The sequence below is a fragment of the Melospiza georgiana genome, chromosome 6, assembly GCF_028018845.1.
Source record: "Melospiza georgiana isolate bMelGeo1 chromosome 6, bMelGeo1.pri, whole genome shotgun sequence".
NCBI lineage: Eukaryota > Metazoa > Chordata > Aves > Passeriformes > Passerellidae > Melospiza > Melospiza georgiana.
The window spans coordinates 16,837,028-16,853,516 of record NC_080435.1 but is presented as its reverse complement, the minus strand read 5'-3'; the positions used below and the strand labels follow the sequence as shown (position 1 = coordinate 16,853,516).

The following is a 16,489-nucleotide window of genomic DNA, read 5'->3' as shown; positions in this document are numbered from 1 at the left end:
AAACTGAAAAGTATTAACACCACAAACTGCACCCTCAGTCTCATCCACATGGCTAAGCCATTAGTCTGATTTCTGCCAAGCAGCACCAAGTGGTCCGGCTCTTCCTATTTCTTAAGGGCTAGGAAAAGATCAGGAACTTCAGTCATATCACCATGTTGAGAAACTTACACAAAGTAATGAGCCAAATAATGTGTACCAGATGGGATGCATGAATTTTCTCCACAGGTAAGCAATAGCTAGGGAGACCAGGACCATAGGAATAACAACTCTATTCTTTTAAATGTATTTTTAAAGCAAGAGTTCACTTAGTGTCATATTTCACTAAGAGTTCTGGGAAAAGTAAGCAAATGGTCAAAACTGGCTATGAAATAAAAAGTGGGAGAACTCTATAGCCAGCTATAATTAAAAACAAGTACTATACCATTAAGAATTAAAAATGGTCAGGAAGAGAATCAAAGCAGACAGCCTCAAAAGGAAAGTGCCTATAAGGCAGGATTGGATCTGCTTCTCCAATCATCATTTCAAAATCATACATGACTATTGAGTGAGGTCTGGGGGAATTGCTTGTTGATATTAAGCAAAAGAAGAGTCTGCCATCAATACGTGTTAAAACCAAAGGCGAGTTTGCTTAGATGGAAACAGCTTTTGACATCACTTCTGGTGCAGAACAGAGATTCTGGGCAACATGTAAAGCATAGCTTGCAAACTCTTATCTTTTTTTATCTGCATGGACCAATTTTACCCTATTCTCTATTACTTTTATTCACTGAACTATTTAATTACAAACCCATAATTCTTGATGGAGAAAACAAAGCTTAAATTTCAAAACCAAGCTGGCAAAATACGACCATTTCAAGCAACACCCAGGGCTAAACAGATCCCAACCCTGAGTGGCCCAGAGCAGATTATGGGTGTGCATTTTTTACATATTCAGGCCAGGTAGTCAGAAAATAACCTTGCTGTAGCCCAGCTTCTTCATATTTCTACTTTCACCCTCCTCTGTGGGTCAGATATCCACACATTCACCCTTCACATCCTTCTTACCTAATCTTCCCTAGAAGTGCACAAGGCAAGGAGAAAAACATTGGCACAATTTGGGATGCCACTGGGTGGGAAGTGACACCATTTCAGTTGTTCTGATTAGGAAAGGCAAAAAATATCCCTTACACATAATGTTCAAGGTACATTTTGGGGACACCTCACCACTGTGCCTCCATCAGTAGAAGACTCACCTAAATTCTGAAGTGGGAGTAGTTCCTTAAGCAGAGAGAATATATCAAGTCAGTCCTTGGAAGAAAGACGAGCACAAAACAGTGTCCTGAGATGAAAAATTCCTGCAACCAATGCTGTGAGATGTTTGCTGAAAGTTTCTGCTCTGCTACATTTTTTGGGCGCTGGCAAATTAGCTGTACAGAAAACAGCATTCACGCATCAGGTGCAAGGATCCAAGGCTGGAAAGTAAAATCTGTCTTTGGCACCACAACAGGGAGAACAGCTGATGGGCAGAGGGATTCAGAGGCACCATGCCAGCTCCAGAAGGTTGGAGACCAGAATGGACAAGGCAAGCTGGGTCCCTGAGATGCCGCTCAGCACTTTCCCATCTGATCCTCTGCATAACCTCAGGGAGAAGAAGAAACTAGCTGCACTGAAGACAGAAATATCTGACACCATTTTGGAAGGATTATATCTACCAGAGACATGGAATAACAAAGTATTCTTCAAAAGAAAAAAGATAAACAAAACAAATACTTCAATCTCTGAAATAATATTTGACCAAATTAAAAATTCAGGAGCTTTGCTCTCCTCACTTGGAGGAAACAGCAGCATTGGAAATGTGAGGTCTCCATACATTAGCCTAACTGCTCTTTCCTGGGTCCATGCAGAAAGCCAGTTTCTTCCATTTTATATTTGGCACTAGACTAATTACACAGCAGGAGCAGATATAGAAAGCAGCCTAGAAAGAAAGGGAGGCAGAAAAGGATTAGGTAGATTTTAAAGCCACATTTGGCCCTATAACAAATATTTATCATTACTCACAGAGAACAAGCAATAGCATGATAACCTTTAAAGCAATAGATAATAATACTGAGAAAATAGTGTAAAAGACAAAAATCCAATCAAGCTCAAACTTCTAGTAAAACAGTAAGCTTCAGTACGCAGCAAGAAAAGCAACAGATGACATGCTTGCATGTCCACAGGACTGTGTATATAACATCCAAACAAATGAACACTACAAAGTAGTTCTCACAAACCTGCAACAGGAATATGAGAGAAGCTGAATTTATTCTTTACACTGCTGGAAAACAGAACAACCAAATATGAAAACAACAAAGCCAGACAATATTGAGATGTTTTCTTAAATCACTTTGAAATGTTTTTTTCTCTTTTCGTAATAACTTATGGCCTGCTGAACGCCAATCATGAAAATATTCCTTGTACAGTACAGCTAAGAGATCCTTACTTTACAGGCTCACTTACTAATAGAACTGTAGTTCTGTTCATGGGTGAACCAAAATGCAATTCTCATGATTCTGGAAAATGAACTCCATCTCAGTGAGACCCAATAGATGGAAGTTTCTTAAATCTATTCAAGAACAGATGAAGCAAGAATTTTAAGCGTTCAATCAACCTAGCAGAAGTGATTCATGTTCCAAATTAATCTAAAGATTTAAAAATGCTTGGATTCTCTGATTTAGAGCCTTTTCATTTCTTTTAATTTTTTTTTCTTGGGGGGAGAGGGAGGAGGCACTATCAGCATTTTAAAGCTCTCTGTAATAATTACTGACACAGAAAGGTCAAAAATAAAAAAATACTTTAAAATACTACAAAGGATACAAGAACCATCCAGGTCAAATAATTTCAAGATGACCATAGCTAACCATGTGTCTTTTTTTGGTCCAAAACCAGATATTAAAAAGGATTAGAATATGAGTGGCAATACTACACTTAATATTTGTGTTTGCAAAATATTTCTATGTACACATACAGACATGTAGTCTACGTATAACTAGGGATGTTTGCTAAACAGATTTCATGCTTTCAGACCCTGCATAGACAGCAACAACGTGATTTCGGTCATTTGTAGCACAACATGATCTCTGTCTCTGCACACATCCCTCTGCAGATGTTCACTGGTGTTTTGGAGTACCTGAGTTTCTACAAGTGGGATTAATCTTGCCTAAGCCCAAAACATCCATGGTGTATGTACCTGTGCATGCACACAGACATCCTTCACAGAGGAATCTAAATCATCTCACACTCCAGTGACAAACAGGCTGTTTTAGAGTGGAGTTCATGTCACCCAAAGCAAATATCTGAAGTCAAAACCAGCATGCTTTTACCCATCTCTTCCTCTCCACTGCCTACAGATAGCTGACTAGCTCAGGCAGAGTTTCAAGTCAAAGCAAGCAGACCTTGCCCCAGATGCCCAGCCCAACCTGCTCTACAAACTTGCTGCCAGGAGACACTAAACTTTCTGAAAAATTAGATGCTTCCCAGGCAAAATCAGAAACCCACTGACATTTCAAATCTTTAAACAATTTTGAACATACTTATGTAACCTGTCCAAAATGTCATCTATGCACAGAAAACTCTAAATGTTGTCAACCTAACAAAACCTTCTATAGCAAGATGGTGAGCTCTGCATTAGGAGCCCCTTCAGCACCAAGCTGTGCCCTCCTATTTTTACTGCATCTTTGGTATCTTTAGCTCATTCAAATATATACCAAAGGGACTTCCCAAGCTTTTTCAGCTACCTGATGGATTGTTACCAATTTCTGCATGAGAATGCCTATTATTATGGAGGAAACACATTACATTGGAGTAATTTCTTAAGAAATGGGAATTATTCTTATTTAAGTAGTAGCTATTGCTTCAAACACTTTAAATTACTGTGTTGAAATATTCTTGGTTGCTCTGATTTTCAACACCTTCTCTCCTAGCCAGCATGTCTTGCTGAAAGGTTGCTCATGGAATTGTTTACTTTCCAGCATGAAAGGTTATCTTTTTCAGAAATTTCTTAGGAAGTCTTTCTAATTAATTAGTCAACAGTTCCCACAGCGCTTTATTGAATTCAATTCTTTTTTTTTTAATTAGGTGTTGTGGGTTTTTTGGCTTGGTTGGGGTTTTTTTACTTGTTTTAAAAAGCTCCCAAAGCTCTCTCAGGCAGAAATATTTCTTGCTTTCTCTGCAAGAGATGCTTTTTGGATGCTTTTGCTACTGAGAAATTTTCTTGGCTCTCCAGGGGACAATTAAACAATGACAACATTGTATTCAGCCCAAAGCATAATTCTATTTTTGAAAGTTTCATTTGACTAACATGATACTGACCACAACTTTCAATCCACAAGGCAATGTAATTCAAGTTCAGCCTCATGTCAGTGTGCACTGGCTCAACCCAAGTCCCAGGAGGTGCAAAAACTGCTTAGCTGGCAATGTGATTAGGTAACCAGTTCTCCTTCAGCCTGGCTACATGGATGGGTTCAAAGCTGCTTCTCCAACTGGTAATCAGCAAAGGTCTTAACAGGATTTAAGAAGCAAAGGCAAGCCTTGATGGGAAAGGCAAAGGGGACCAATTTCTTATCCTTGAAATGAAAAAAGAAGCCATGAGGAAAAAAGTTTGAGTGCAACTGAAAGCAAAACCCTGAGTCACGACTAATTCCTTCATTTCCAGCTGTTTCCATTACTGACGCTTTGCTCCTTTTAGCCGTGTGACTCCAAACTTTCTCATTACAGAGGAAGAATTGCCCTGCACAAAGCAGAACTATAATCCTCCCTCCTGAGCTCTGAAAGGATCTGGTCAGACCTTCCCTCTGACAAATGGCAGAAACCATCACAAGAAGGAGCAGACAGCAGGGGACTTAACCTCTGAGTGCAGCATTACTGGCTAAAGGCTACTCACTGACTCTGCTCTTTCTACATTTCCCCACCTCATTGTAGCTACTTTAGGTTGTTATCTCTTCAGGCCAAGGGTCTACTGCATGGTCTCCTCTCACCTTGAGCCCACAGATGTTCTGTAATGAAAATAAATAATGAAAAAGCTCTAAAAATCTCTATTGTATTTAATCATCCATGGGTTTAGATTCACGGTGCTCTGTAAATCTGGAACTTAAGAAAAGAAGTGAAAATAAAACCCCAAAGTGAAGGTGTTGTTTGGTTCACCTGTGTTTAAAATACACTTGAAAACATGAACAGTCAAATTTAACATAAGACATTATGCACTTAATTATCCTTTCTCACATGGTGACTGACATGAAATAAACCCATATTACTTCATTCAGTTATGAAAAGAACTTAAGGAAGGAATCATTAAGGCAAGGGTGACTTATATAGGCCTGCTTTTAAGGAATGATTTCCTTGCAAAATGCTCCTCAGTGCTTTTTTTCCCCATCTATAGTCCAGGGATATCCGACTATCCCAGGGAACATTTTAGAAGTTCACTATTTACAGGAGTAATTCATACAACATCCTTAAATTAATGGCCATTCAGGACAGAGGAAAGAAAATAATACACAGTGAAAGCAGAACTAGTTAAGCACAGAGAAGCCATGCTAAAAGCCATTTGAGGGCTCCTGAATGCATATGGGATCTGTTGAGACAAAAAGCTATTGCTAGGAGTCAGCGTTGATTTCCACACTTGTGCTGCACAGACCCTGAGGATTAAGTGAAGCACGGAATTCCAGAGTGAGGAGAAGAGCAGCATCCTGAGAGCGTGACACTTCTGCCTCTGTGGAGGGTACAGCTCACAGGGCTGTAAAAGGCATCTTCCTCCTTTTTTTATGGAAACATCATCTATGAACTGAGATGCTGTTTAATTCATTTTGGCACTTATTTCTTACCTTCCTCTTTCTGTGTCCAGCACCTCCTTCCCCCTGAAAATATGTCTTTTGTTTGCTCTCCCTTCTGTCCTCATCCATGCAACATTTCTGCAGACCTCTGCATGAAGACAGCATTAGCTGCAAATGTATCAGTGCAACAGAGAATCTGCTTGGTACCTGCTCACCAGGAGCGTCTCTTTCAATCTTTCTCTGCCAATAAAGGATTTTAGGGGATTGCAGGAGGTTTACTTTCTGTGCAGGAGGCTAAGAGCCGCACTGTGTAACTATGGCGACAACTACCGTGAAAGCTCTCAATTTTTATTGACATGCCTTGCAACACCCCGTGGAAAAATTTATACAATTAGAGAAACAGAAAATTAAACATCCTAAAGGCCAAAGGAAAATATTGTGGTGATCTGCATCTCCATGCATTGCTTAAATACTTCCTCGTGGCAATTTGCTTCTTTTACTGTATAGTGGTAACATTAAAATAGCATTTTAAAATTCGCAGTTTCAACAGTGATTTAAGCCTCCACAATGCCAAAACAGAAGATACACTTGCAATCAGCTCAGAAAACACTATAGCACATTGCTGTATTTGACAAAGATTCATCACTGGGAAACTGACACTACATAAATGAAGAGAAGAATAAGGTGCACGCATTTTTTCACAGAGTAACAAACATTTGCATAGGGATATACTGAATTATTCATCTCTGACAGACAAGACAAAAGACACATCTTTCTAAAAGGTATTTCTCTATCCAAAGGATATGCATTTTAAAGGTTTTTCCTCTGCTCACATCAGTTGAGAACTGTGTGAAAATGATACTGAGATCCTTTGTCCCAGTCTTAAGAGTTCTGTGACTTGATAGACAAGTTTGACATTCCAAATCCAACAGAACAGTTTTAAGCTCACAGCAAAATATGAATATGCTGCAGTCTGAAATTGCCTCAAATATCCTGGAAAGTTACCAAATCACTTACGTCGAGCTTGAAAATGCCACCTCTAAATGTGCTTCCAAGGCCATGATCCACCGTGCTGGAAAATTGATCCTTGCCAATGGCCAACATTTATAGCCTTAACCTTTACTACATTGCTTCAGTTCTCTCCAACAGCTTCAACAATATGAATCCAAAACACTTCCAAAGATTTTAACAATTACCACCAGACTGAGAGCTAGACCTGCAAAAACCCTGATGTTATTGACAAAGTGGATTTGCATGGTCACAGGAATTGCCAGTTTTGCAGTCAAGGAATGGGACCAAAACACTTTACCCCAGCTGCCAGGTCTCATTTCCTGCTCTGCTGCCACAATTTATTTCTCTCAAAAAAGCACAATAATCACAACTACTTTTTTTATTTTAATCATCATCCAAAATGAAAACATTTAATAGCAAGGTTTAGGGAAAATACTGAGCTGTTAATATAGCTCTACTGAATCTAATACTCTTGCAGTACACAATGCAATCCTGGCAGCCTGGAAAGGATGAAAATGATGTGTTGCTATGGAAACAGGAAGGCACATGTTTAGGTTGCTCATCCCTGAAGAGCTGCCCCACCAGTATCTTAAAGTCTGCTAATAAAATTTTAATCAATTATTAGAATAAAGTGAATTTTACCTCCTGTTGGACACCAGGATCTTGGTTTACATACTGTCAAGCTCTTTTAATGTTCCCTGCATCCAGCTATGCTCTACAACATTAAGAATTAATTTATTCACAAACAATGTTAGCATGCACTTTTCTAGTTCAGCTACTTAAAATGGTTATTCCACACAGCAATAGATACCAGCTTCCCAAATTAAAATCCTGTGCATGTAGGAAGCTGCTTTTTAATTTATTAATCGATATGCCCTACCTCCTCCTCCTTCAAAAAAAGCAACCACATCAACTCAATAAATCAGGTCTTTGATTATTACTGGCTTAAGACCATTGACCAGGGATATGTCCATTAAGAATGTGACAATTAGCCCAGTGCCAGTGTTGTCACTCACCAGACACACTAAACATCTGCTGCTTCCTAGAAATTATAGCTTCCATCTAACCATGACATACCTGCAGACAGATCTTTCAAAACATTGGAGCTTACAAAGTAAAAATGCATTTCCAGACAGCCAAACAGAAAACAGGCCAAGTTATTTGCTGGCAAATCTCCACTTATTTCACTATTATCATAGCAGAGCATCTGGCTCCAAACATGCAGCCACTAATTATCTGTACAGTTAACTATGTCAGTACACTTATTTGTTATTATACTGGGAAATCAATAAGCAAGACTTGGTTAATGCTACTATTACTCTATTAAATCATTCTTTACAAATAACTAAGGACAATGTTAAGACTACCAGTATGGTAATAAACAGTTAACAAGCTCTCTATTCTGGATCACAAAACAGCAAAGCAAAGCTGAAAAGACAAGAAATCCATACTGTGAACAAACAGGTGCATTTTTTTCTCTAATGTAGTTGTGGTTTAACTTGGCAGGCATTCCCTCACTGCCCCCCAGTGGGATGGGAAAGAGCACTGAAAACTTGTGTCATGAGATAAAGACAGCTTGATAGGACAAAAAAGGAGGAAAGAATAATAATAATAAAAGAAGAATACACAAAAACAAGTGATGCACAATACAAGTGCTCACCACCCCCCAGCTGATGCCCAGCCAGTCCCCTAAGCAGCAGCAGCTCCCCTCCCAAATTTTTGCTGAGAGTGATGCCATATGGTATGAAATATCCTTGTGAGCAGTTTGGGCTGGCTGTCCCTGGCCATGGCCCCTCCCAGCTCCTTATGCCCCCTCTCCCAGCCTACTCAAAAGAACTAAATCCTCAGTGTGTTATCAACATTTTTCTCATCTGAAATCCAAAACACAGCACTTCACCAGCTACTGGAAGAAAATTCACTATCCCAGCTGAAACCATGACAAGAGTCATACATTATAAATTATTATCTTAAAATTTTAATTAATTTCCATTCATGTATACAATATTCCTCTGTTTCAGCATTCCTGGTAGGACTCCAGTGGTTCATTCAGACAAGTCATTCAGGAAGAAAACCAACTCTCAGACCTACCAACCATAAATCTTTACTGCACTGAGATCTTGAATCAGAATATTGGAAGTACCAATGTCAGAAGAGATATGAGTGACAGCAGGAACAATATGTCCTTTAAAGAGGCCAGACTTATCTGGTTTCAGCTTCAGAGATATCAAGTAGGGGTGATTTTCCACACTCTGCTCCCAGAACACACCAGCACTGTCAAGAATATGGCTGTCTGTATCCACTGTTATACTCAGGATTCAAGTGTTCTAAAAAAACCCTGACACTAATCTCCTGATCAACTGTACAAGATTTTTAAGGTGTTAGTTATTTTTAAACTAAACTTGAAATACACTGATTTCCTCCAATAACACTCCCATTTCCTTTTCCTGGCTTTGTAATTAACATGAAAACATAATAACTGCAGGCACAGCCCTCCCCCAAACCAGGATCCCACTGTGTAAGCATTACGCAGTAGCTATATTTCTTCTTCCCCTAAGGTATCCACTGTGATATTTTAAAAGATTTATTTGCTTACAGCTAAACAGATGATATTTACTCACATTACCAAACTCCTGTCACACAACTCCAGCATTATTTAACCACCTTCTCTTAGGAGACAACCAAGGACAGCAGGTCAGGACAGTGACACGCTGTCTTGGAAAGGCTCGCACAAAGTACACGCACATTGTCCCTTCTCCAACCATGCAAAAATAACCTGAACAAAACCATTATCCAGTTTCATCAGCAGTGCAATATACAACCAAATTTCTGAGTATTTTGCTAAATAAGTACATTCATTTACCCCTTCAGCAATAAAAAGCAGGATCTCAGCAGTACAGCAGTTCCCCTTGGCTCAGAAGGTCAATATGACAGTACTCCATTCCTGTTACTTTTTAAGGGTTTAGCTGCTGCCTGGGCATCTCCACTGGCTACCAAACTATTTCCAAATGTCCTTCCACCCAGGCATCTGTCTCTCCAAAATTTTGGAGACAAACAGCCTATGGGAAAGTGAGAATGACATAGTGACATTTGGAGTACAGTGCCCCCAGCCTCCCGTCCTCATGAAACTTCCTTTTAGTTGTGACACTTGAGCTAATTTATGTCACTTTTATTGCCTGAAAGCCAATGTGGCCTCACCACTTTCCTCTTTTCCATGTCTGTATTTTAAACCCAACTAACTGTTCAGAACTTTGATGGATCCCAGGCAAGAACAGCTTCAGGACATGGAACAATTTAGTCCGAACCTCTGGAGATCGTCTGCTTAACCTCTCTGCTTGAGTGCCTACTACTACAACTACTCCCATGCCTTGAAATTTCTGCACTGCTATCTTAGACTTTGCACCAGGCACAGTACCCAGAGAGACAGCTGGATGCAATTGGGTACTCTGAGGCAGCTTAAGGTTTGCTCATCTCAACCAAATTTCCCATTTTTCCAAACTTGTGGGATCTTGCTTTTCCTCCACTCACACTTCTCTCCAGACAAAAATCCTCATTCTTGCTGAGAAACTCAATGTTACTCTGCAAAAAATCCTATGCACTAGCCAGCTCCAAAATAGTGTAATTTTCAAAAAGGGTTAGATTTTCAGCTCTTTTTTTCTTTACTTTAAAAAGCACACATACAGCTACTTTCTGCAGATGGAGTAAAACGTACCATGTGAATATGACAGATTGGCTTTCTCATTGGACACTGAAGGGTTGCTATGATTCAGACATTATGCTTTAATATTTAAACTTCCACAAGCTGCAGATATGCTGATATAAGAACAAACGTCAGAAGGCTGACGTTTCTGAGATCCATCTCAGAAAAAGGTCAACTACACACTCTGAAATCAGGTTCTGTTTCTGTCCATTGGAATTTGACAGATTTCAGCCACTTGGGTAAGAAAAGATTGCCAAAGAGGAATCCAGCACCACAGTACAGCTTTCATACACTCATGAGGAAAGACTATACTGTCATTTCCTTTGTCCTTACTGGGAGATGTAAGAAATAGCAAATTGCTTTATTTATATACATTGGGCCCCTGGGTTCCTTTGCTTCCAAAGTCCTCTTTTTACACAGATCCACATTTATTTACTGCTTGAATTTTGCAATAATACCATACTTCTTGACTCCTCACCGGAAATTTACTCTGCAGTGTTATTTTTGCCTTCTCTAAAATTTGGCAGACCTGTCAGACTAGGAGATTTCACAAGCTCCCTATAGCTCAGGGCATCAGAACCATGAGGCCTCAATGTGTTTGGGTTTCATTTGGGTTGGGAGCGGTTATTTTTCCTTTTTTTCTTGATGAGAGGACCCTTTATGCTGATTCTAGCCCTAAATACTGCATCCTGAGCAGCACGACAACTGGGGAAAACAAGATCTACAGTGTCAGCCACTTACACGTGTTCTCACGTAGTCACCATCTGTCTGGTAGTCCCAGAAGTCAGCAGCTCCTATCACAAAAAGCACTGTCATATTAAACACCCTGCTGACACAGAGACCACAGAGTGAGGGACTGAGCCTTGCTGGCTGCTGAGCCATCAGGTTATGGCCTCAAAATGTACCAGCACAGAAGCTCTAAATGATAGTCCTTCAAGGTCTTTTCCTCCTCTTCCTTCTCCCAGCTACAGGCTTCGCACTGATGATGAAACTGCTGCAGCTCGCATTGTATAGGTTTCCTAAATATCTGCAATTTTACAAACTTGCAAGTCTGCAAACATCTCTTATTGCAAGACATGTTGAGAGGATAAAAAAAAACCCACTGAAACAAAGGTTACAGTGCTTGTCAAAATAAGCTATTTGTCCTTCATTCAGTGAAGTGCCTAATGGTTAGGTGAGTTAGAGGACCAGGGAAGCATTTTGAAATGCTGAAAGGATTGTCTCCTGGGCTCCTACAGAGGAGCAATCCAAACTCTGCCATGTGGTAGGATGCAGTTTGCTTTCCATGGCTTAACTGCCCTAAGCACATGAGAGTGGGGAAGCTCTGGCCTTGATATCTCATCCATTTCCAAGGTCTTAATAGACTGAGCCCTTCAAGAACACATTGCTTAAGCCCTGGTACTGAGAGAAAAAAAAGTCTTCTTGTCCAACCTATCACTACAGGACCATAATGTGTACTCCCAGTGAAGGACTTGGGACTGTAACATGCAGAATACAGTCAGAAAAATTTCTGTCATCTCCAACAGGAAAAGGCACAAGCTCAAAAGAGATAACCTGTTCACTCCTACATATATACACACATACCCAAAACATCTAAGTATAGGTTTAAATCAAAATATGGACATATCAAACCATTACTCCTTGGTACAACATCTTATTTGCCTTAAAAGAAACCAGAAATTCTTCACATCTGTGTTATTTGTGAGATTTTAGGCTTCATCTTATTGTGTCAATTTGTATCCCAGGAACAAGATATCTTGACAACCTCCAGCTTCATGCTTGGGTTGATCTTGCCAGCAGAGATGATGATGATGTAGCATTTGCATTCCGTAATTCCCTTCAGCAGATAAGTAGATTTCTGTTTTTACAGAAATACACCAATTATTCAATTATTTTAATGCTATGTATACATATACATTTTTTTCTAAGTCTGGTTCTGAAACACTTAAATCTGCTCATAAACATAGAATGAATTTTTTTCTAGGCACACAGTTCGTTTTCTAGCAACTACTATTTGAAAGCTGAATTGTGAAGTGCCCTTCTTCCCTTCTCCCTTTCCAGCCTCACCAAGGGAGCGTGGTAGAGCACTTTGCTCATGGAGGTATCACTGAATATAATTGTTTCAGTAACAAGAAGCTCGTTTCCCAAAAAAAATAGCCCAGCAACAGAAGTGTCGGCATGGAGACACAAGCAGAGAATCCTGGAAAAGCCTCCGAGATTGTTCTGCCAAGTTTCACACTTGGATCACTGAGCTCTCAGCTCCCAAGATGACCATGATAGCAAACACTTCAAGCAGTGCCAACCTGCTGTGACCTAAAGGTCACCTCAGAGCAGTACTAACAGTACTGAAATACTAACAGTATTTCTCTTTTGGTAGTACCAAAAGGGCCCCTGATGGGAATACCAGACACTGTAATGCCCTATGTTCTCAACACCCTGTTGTTCGGTACATTGAACAATGACTGCTGATAATTAGTGATTGAGAACCCACTTCCTTGTTAATACAGCAAGAAAGCCACTGCACTTCACACTGACACAAGGGCTGGGTTGCCAAGGGGCTCAGGGCAGGTGGAGCCCACCAGAGGAATTGTGTCATGTTTCTCCTTTTGACACGAGATCTGTCACTGCCTGGAGCACTGCCCTGCCCTCCACACATGGCTGCACTCCCCTGAGGTAAATCCAGCCTTGCTCCTGGAACTGCTTTCTGGGCTGCACAAAGCAGCATCATCAGACTGCCAGACCCAAAGGAGATGAGGCCACCGCAGGATAGGCAGACAACCATGGACACTGCAGGATTAGGGGCAGAACAGCAACACACTCAGACCTCCCTGGCTGGAGAGACACACACAGGACTGGCTGTGAGCAAGAAGCAATTCAACAGTGTAATATCAGCTCAGAGAAGCAGCAGGAGATGAGCAGCCTTCCTTCACACTGCAGGGGATCAGAGATAATTCAGAAAATGGAGACAGATTCAATTTAATATAGCAAATTAAAGGGAAAAAATTGGGTCAATCTGGTATGCACATGGCATTCTCATTGATGAAACAAGTAGACAACAAGATTTTTACAGAGGTCTCCAGAAATGAGCAGCACCCAGAAGCTCAGCAGATGGCCTTGAAAAAGCGGCCTGTTCACTTCAGAGTCCCACTGGGAGCTGAGCCCTTTCAAAATAACTGGAACAGTCCCTAGATATCAAGCAACCACCAGCAAAGGAGGTGAATTTGCTTTCACAGCATTTCCTCTGGCTCATTCCAAGTTTTCCCTACTCATTTGAGTATTTCCAATTAAAATACCATTCTTATTTTCCTAACTGGTTCCCCAGTTAGCAGCAGGGGAGGAGAAGCAATAAAAACAAAAGCTTTCAGTGATACAGCCTCAGAAATGCACCCAAATGTGCAGCTCCAGGGCTCTGACACAGCAGGGCTGAACAAGCTGCTCCTTCCCCTGACATCCCAAGGACAAGGGGGGTACATGGGGCTGTGCATTTGTATTCCCTGCCACCACCTGGGCCTGGCCTTCCTCCTCGCTCCCCCCAGCACAGACATCATCTCATCAACGGGGAGATGACCTGTGAGCAAACTGCATTGCAGCCTGCACTGCCTGGGCACCCAGCCCAAGGTGAGCGAAACAACACGGAGCAGAGCGACACCAACACCAGACATGTCCAGCTCCTGACATGCCTGCCTGTTGAGACACACTCTGCTGCTCTAAGGAATCGGCAGCAGATGCATAATGCTGCTGCAACCTCCATAAACACGCTTTGTCTCTGCTGTGTGTGTAGAGCCAGAGTGCTGGCTCATTTTCACTTCCAAAAAAAATAATGAAGGAAGAGAAACAGATGTATCAGTAGCAAAGTATTTTCCTGTGCCCAGCACAAATCTGGTATCTCCCACTGACCACAAATACAGAAAAGAAAGTGTCTGGGAGAGAGAGGATAAGTCTTTGCAAACTGTCTAATTTTCATTTGGAACTGAAGGGAGCACTCGTTGAGAAAAAAGGCAGAGGAGATAAAAATCAAGAGATGGTGAAAGCGCATTCATAAAGGGCACAAGGAAAAGGGGGGAGGAAATCAATCACAAGAACAGACAAGATCAAACAGCAGCACACCAGTAACAGCAGTATTTCCTCGGGAAAAAACGCTGCAGGATGAAGAGGCAGCACAGCACCACGCCGTGAGGAGTGCTGCTCTCCTTACCCACTGCATAGAGAGAGTTGTTCTTTCTCCATAGCAACAAGATACTTAAAAGCCAATCTGGAGACTGAAGACCAGCTCAAAAACAAAACACAACATGTATCAATTTATTATCTCTATTTTAAGCCTCAGCTGGGAAGTACACAGGATAGCATTTGTTTAGCCCGAGGAAGCATCTTCATGGAAAGCTCTCTCCTCCCTTTATACCTCCCTGCCTCAGAAGCAGCCCTCAGTGTGCAGCAAACTGTGGCACTTTGCACGGCCCCTGCTCCCTGCTAATGCCAAAGCCATCAGGCACAAACACAGCCCGAGGTGCTCCCAGCTGGAGCTATCCACTGCTGCCTTTTGCAGGGACTGCAGGCAGGCATCCATACCTCCAAACTCTTCTCACAGGACTCCGGGAGTGGTGGAAAGGAGGAGGAGTTGCAGCCTTTTGCTGCAAAAAAAAACAAACAAAAAAACCCCAAAACCTCCACAACAACCCCAACAAACATAATAATAAACAACCAAAACTCCCTAACTTGCTGTTTAGTAGTTACCATCTCAAGTGACTGATTGCAAGGGCTCAGGACATGCTCTTATCTTGTCCTTGAAGTCTGCCTATACCTGCTTGGAAGCAGCTCAGGCACCTGAATGACTCCAATAAAGCCATTATGCTGACTGCACTGGCAGGGCTCTTCTAACATTACAGACCTCACCTCCTGCTCAAAGGCACCGGTGGAGCCTGCACGGCACATTCTAGAATGCATCAGGATTACCTAAGAAGCCCATCAAGTTTTAGGTGAACGGACCATGCCAAAAAAGCTGCAGAGCAGCTGGGTTTTCACTCCTGGCCTGGCTTTAGCTGAGCTGCTGGGATGAGCTTCCCCTAGTCCCTTTCCTGCAGAGAAGGAGCCCACAGCAGCATCAGAGATACCCATAAGGAGCACAGCTGAGCACCAGACAGAGCAGCATTGCCTGTGCTCAGCCAGGAGAGCTCCAGGGGCAGCTGGGCACAGGGCTGGGCAAACAGGGCCACTCTGGTGCAGCCACTGTCCCCAGAGCACGATGGCACTGCAGGGGACAGGGCAGTGCAGAGAGGTGAAGTGTTTGCACAGCACCTGAGCAGGGAGGCTTTTGCCCAGTGGAAAAACAAGAACATGCTGAGGGGGTTTGGAAATGCAAGCTTAACAGTCTTAACTGGCACTGAATACTGGAGAACTGGTGGGAATTGGGCATGAGGTGGCTTGATTGTGTACAAGCATGCTGAAAATATGGTCCAGGGCATCAATTTTGTTTCTTTTAAAGTTTTCTTCACTGCAAAATTTTACAATGGGTTTGAAGACCACATTCAGGAGGAAAGAAGACCCTGGTTTAAGATTATCCAAAGATGTACTTCCAGTGTCTGCCATGAAAGCCATCATTTGAATTTCATATTAGTATTAAACATAGTTCTAGTTTAGATTCACCCATGAGTCATAAGTTTAAAAAAAAAAAAAAAAGCACTGTACTCAGCAACTTTGCCTTGGCTCAGCACTATTATCTTACAGACTTCATCTGTACATCTGCTAAATCAAGAACTCCAGAAAAAAATCCCATACACTAAACATCCATCTGTCTTACCATTTCTCCGACAGCTAATGTATATTTTGGATCTAAAATACAGAAACTTCCAGTTGGCCAATCTTTAACCGCTATATTTATTATGGGTCTTGATTTTTCATTTCCTCAAGCAACATCTTATTCAAGAATAAAATATTAATTTTCAATCCACTGAGTCAATTTACTGTTACTTTTGAAAAAAAATTACTTTGTTTTACTATA

The 16,489-nt window shown here is 41.4% G+C and overlaps 1 protein-coding gene across 7 annotated transcripts in view; it reads right to left on the bottom strand.

Annotated features, from left to right (window-relative positions):
• The window catches only part of SERGEF (secretion regulating guanine nucleotide exchange factor), a 141,807-nt gene that overhangs the window by 11,552 nt on the left and 113,766 nt on the right, over positions 1-16,489 (bottom strand). For 2 of the 7 annotated variants that reach the window (XR_009114561.1, XR_009114562.1), the window contains exon 11: positions 1,233-1,954. The exons of 2 other annotated variants lie outside the window; for them this stretch is intronic. Coding sequence is in view for 1 of the 5 variants with exons in the window: in XM_058025765.1 (XP_057881748.1) it covers positions 2,289-2,296 (8 nt within the window). In the remaining 4 variants the exon portion in view is untranslated. Of the gene's footprint in view, positions 1-1,232; positions 1,955-2,252; positions 2,297-16,489 lie in introns of those variants that run through there. 3 more of the 7 variants (XM_058025765.1, XR_009114563.1, XR_009114565.1) reach the window with 3 other exon arrangements.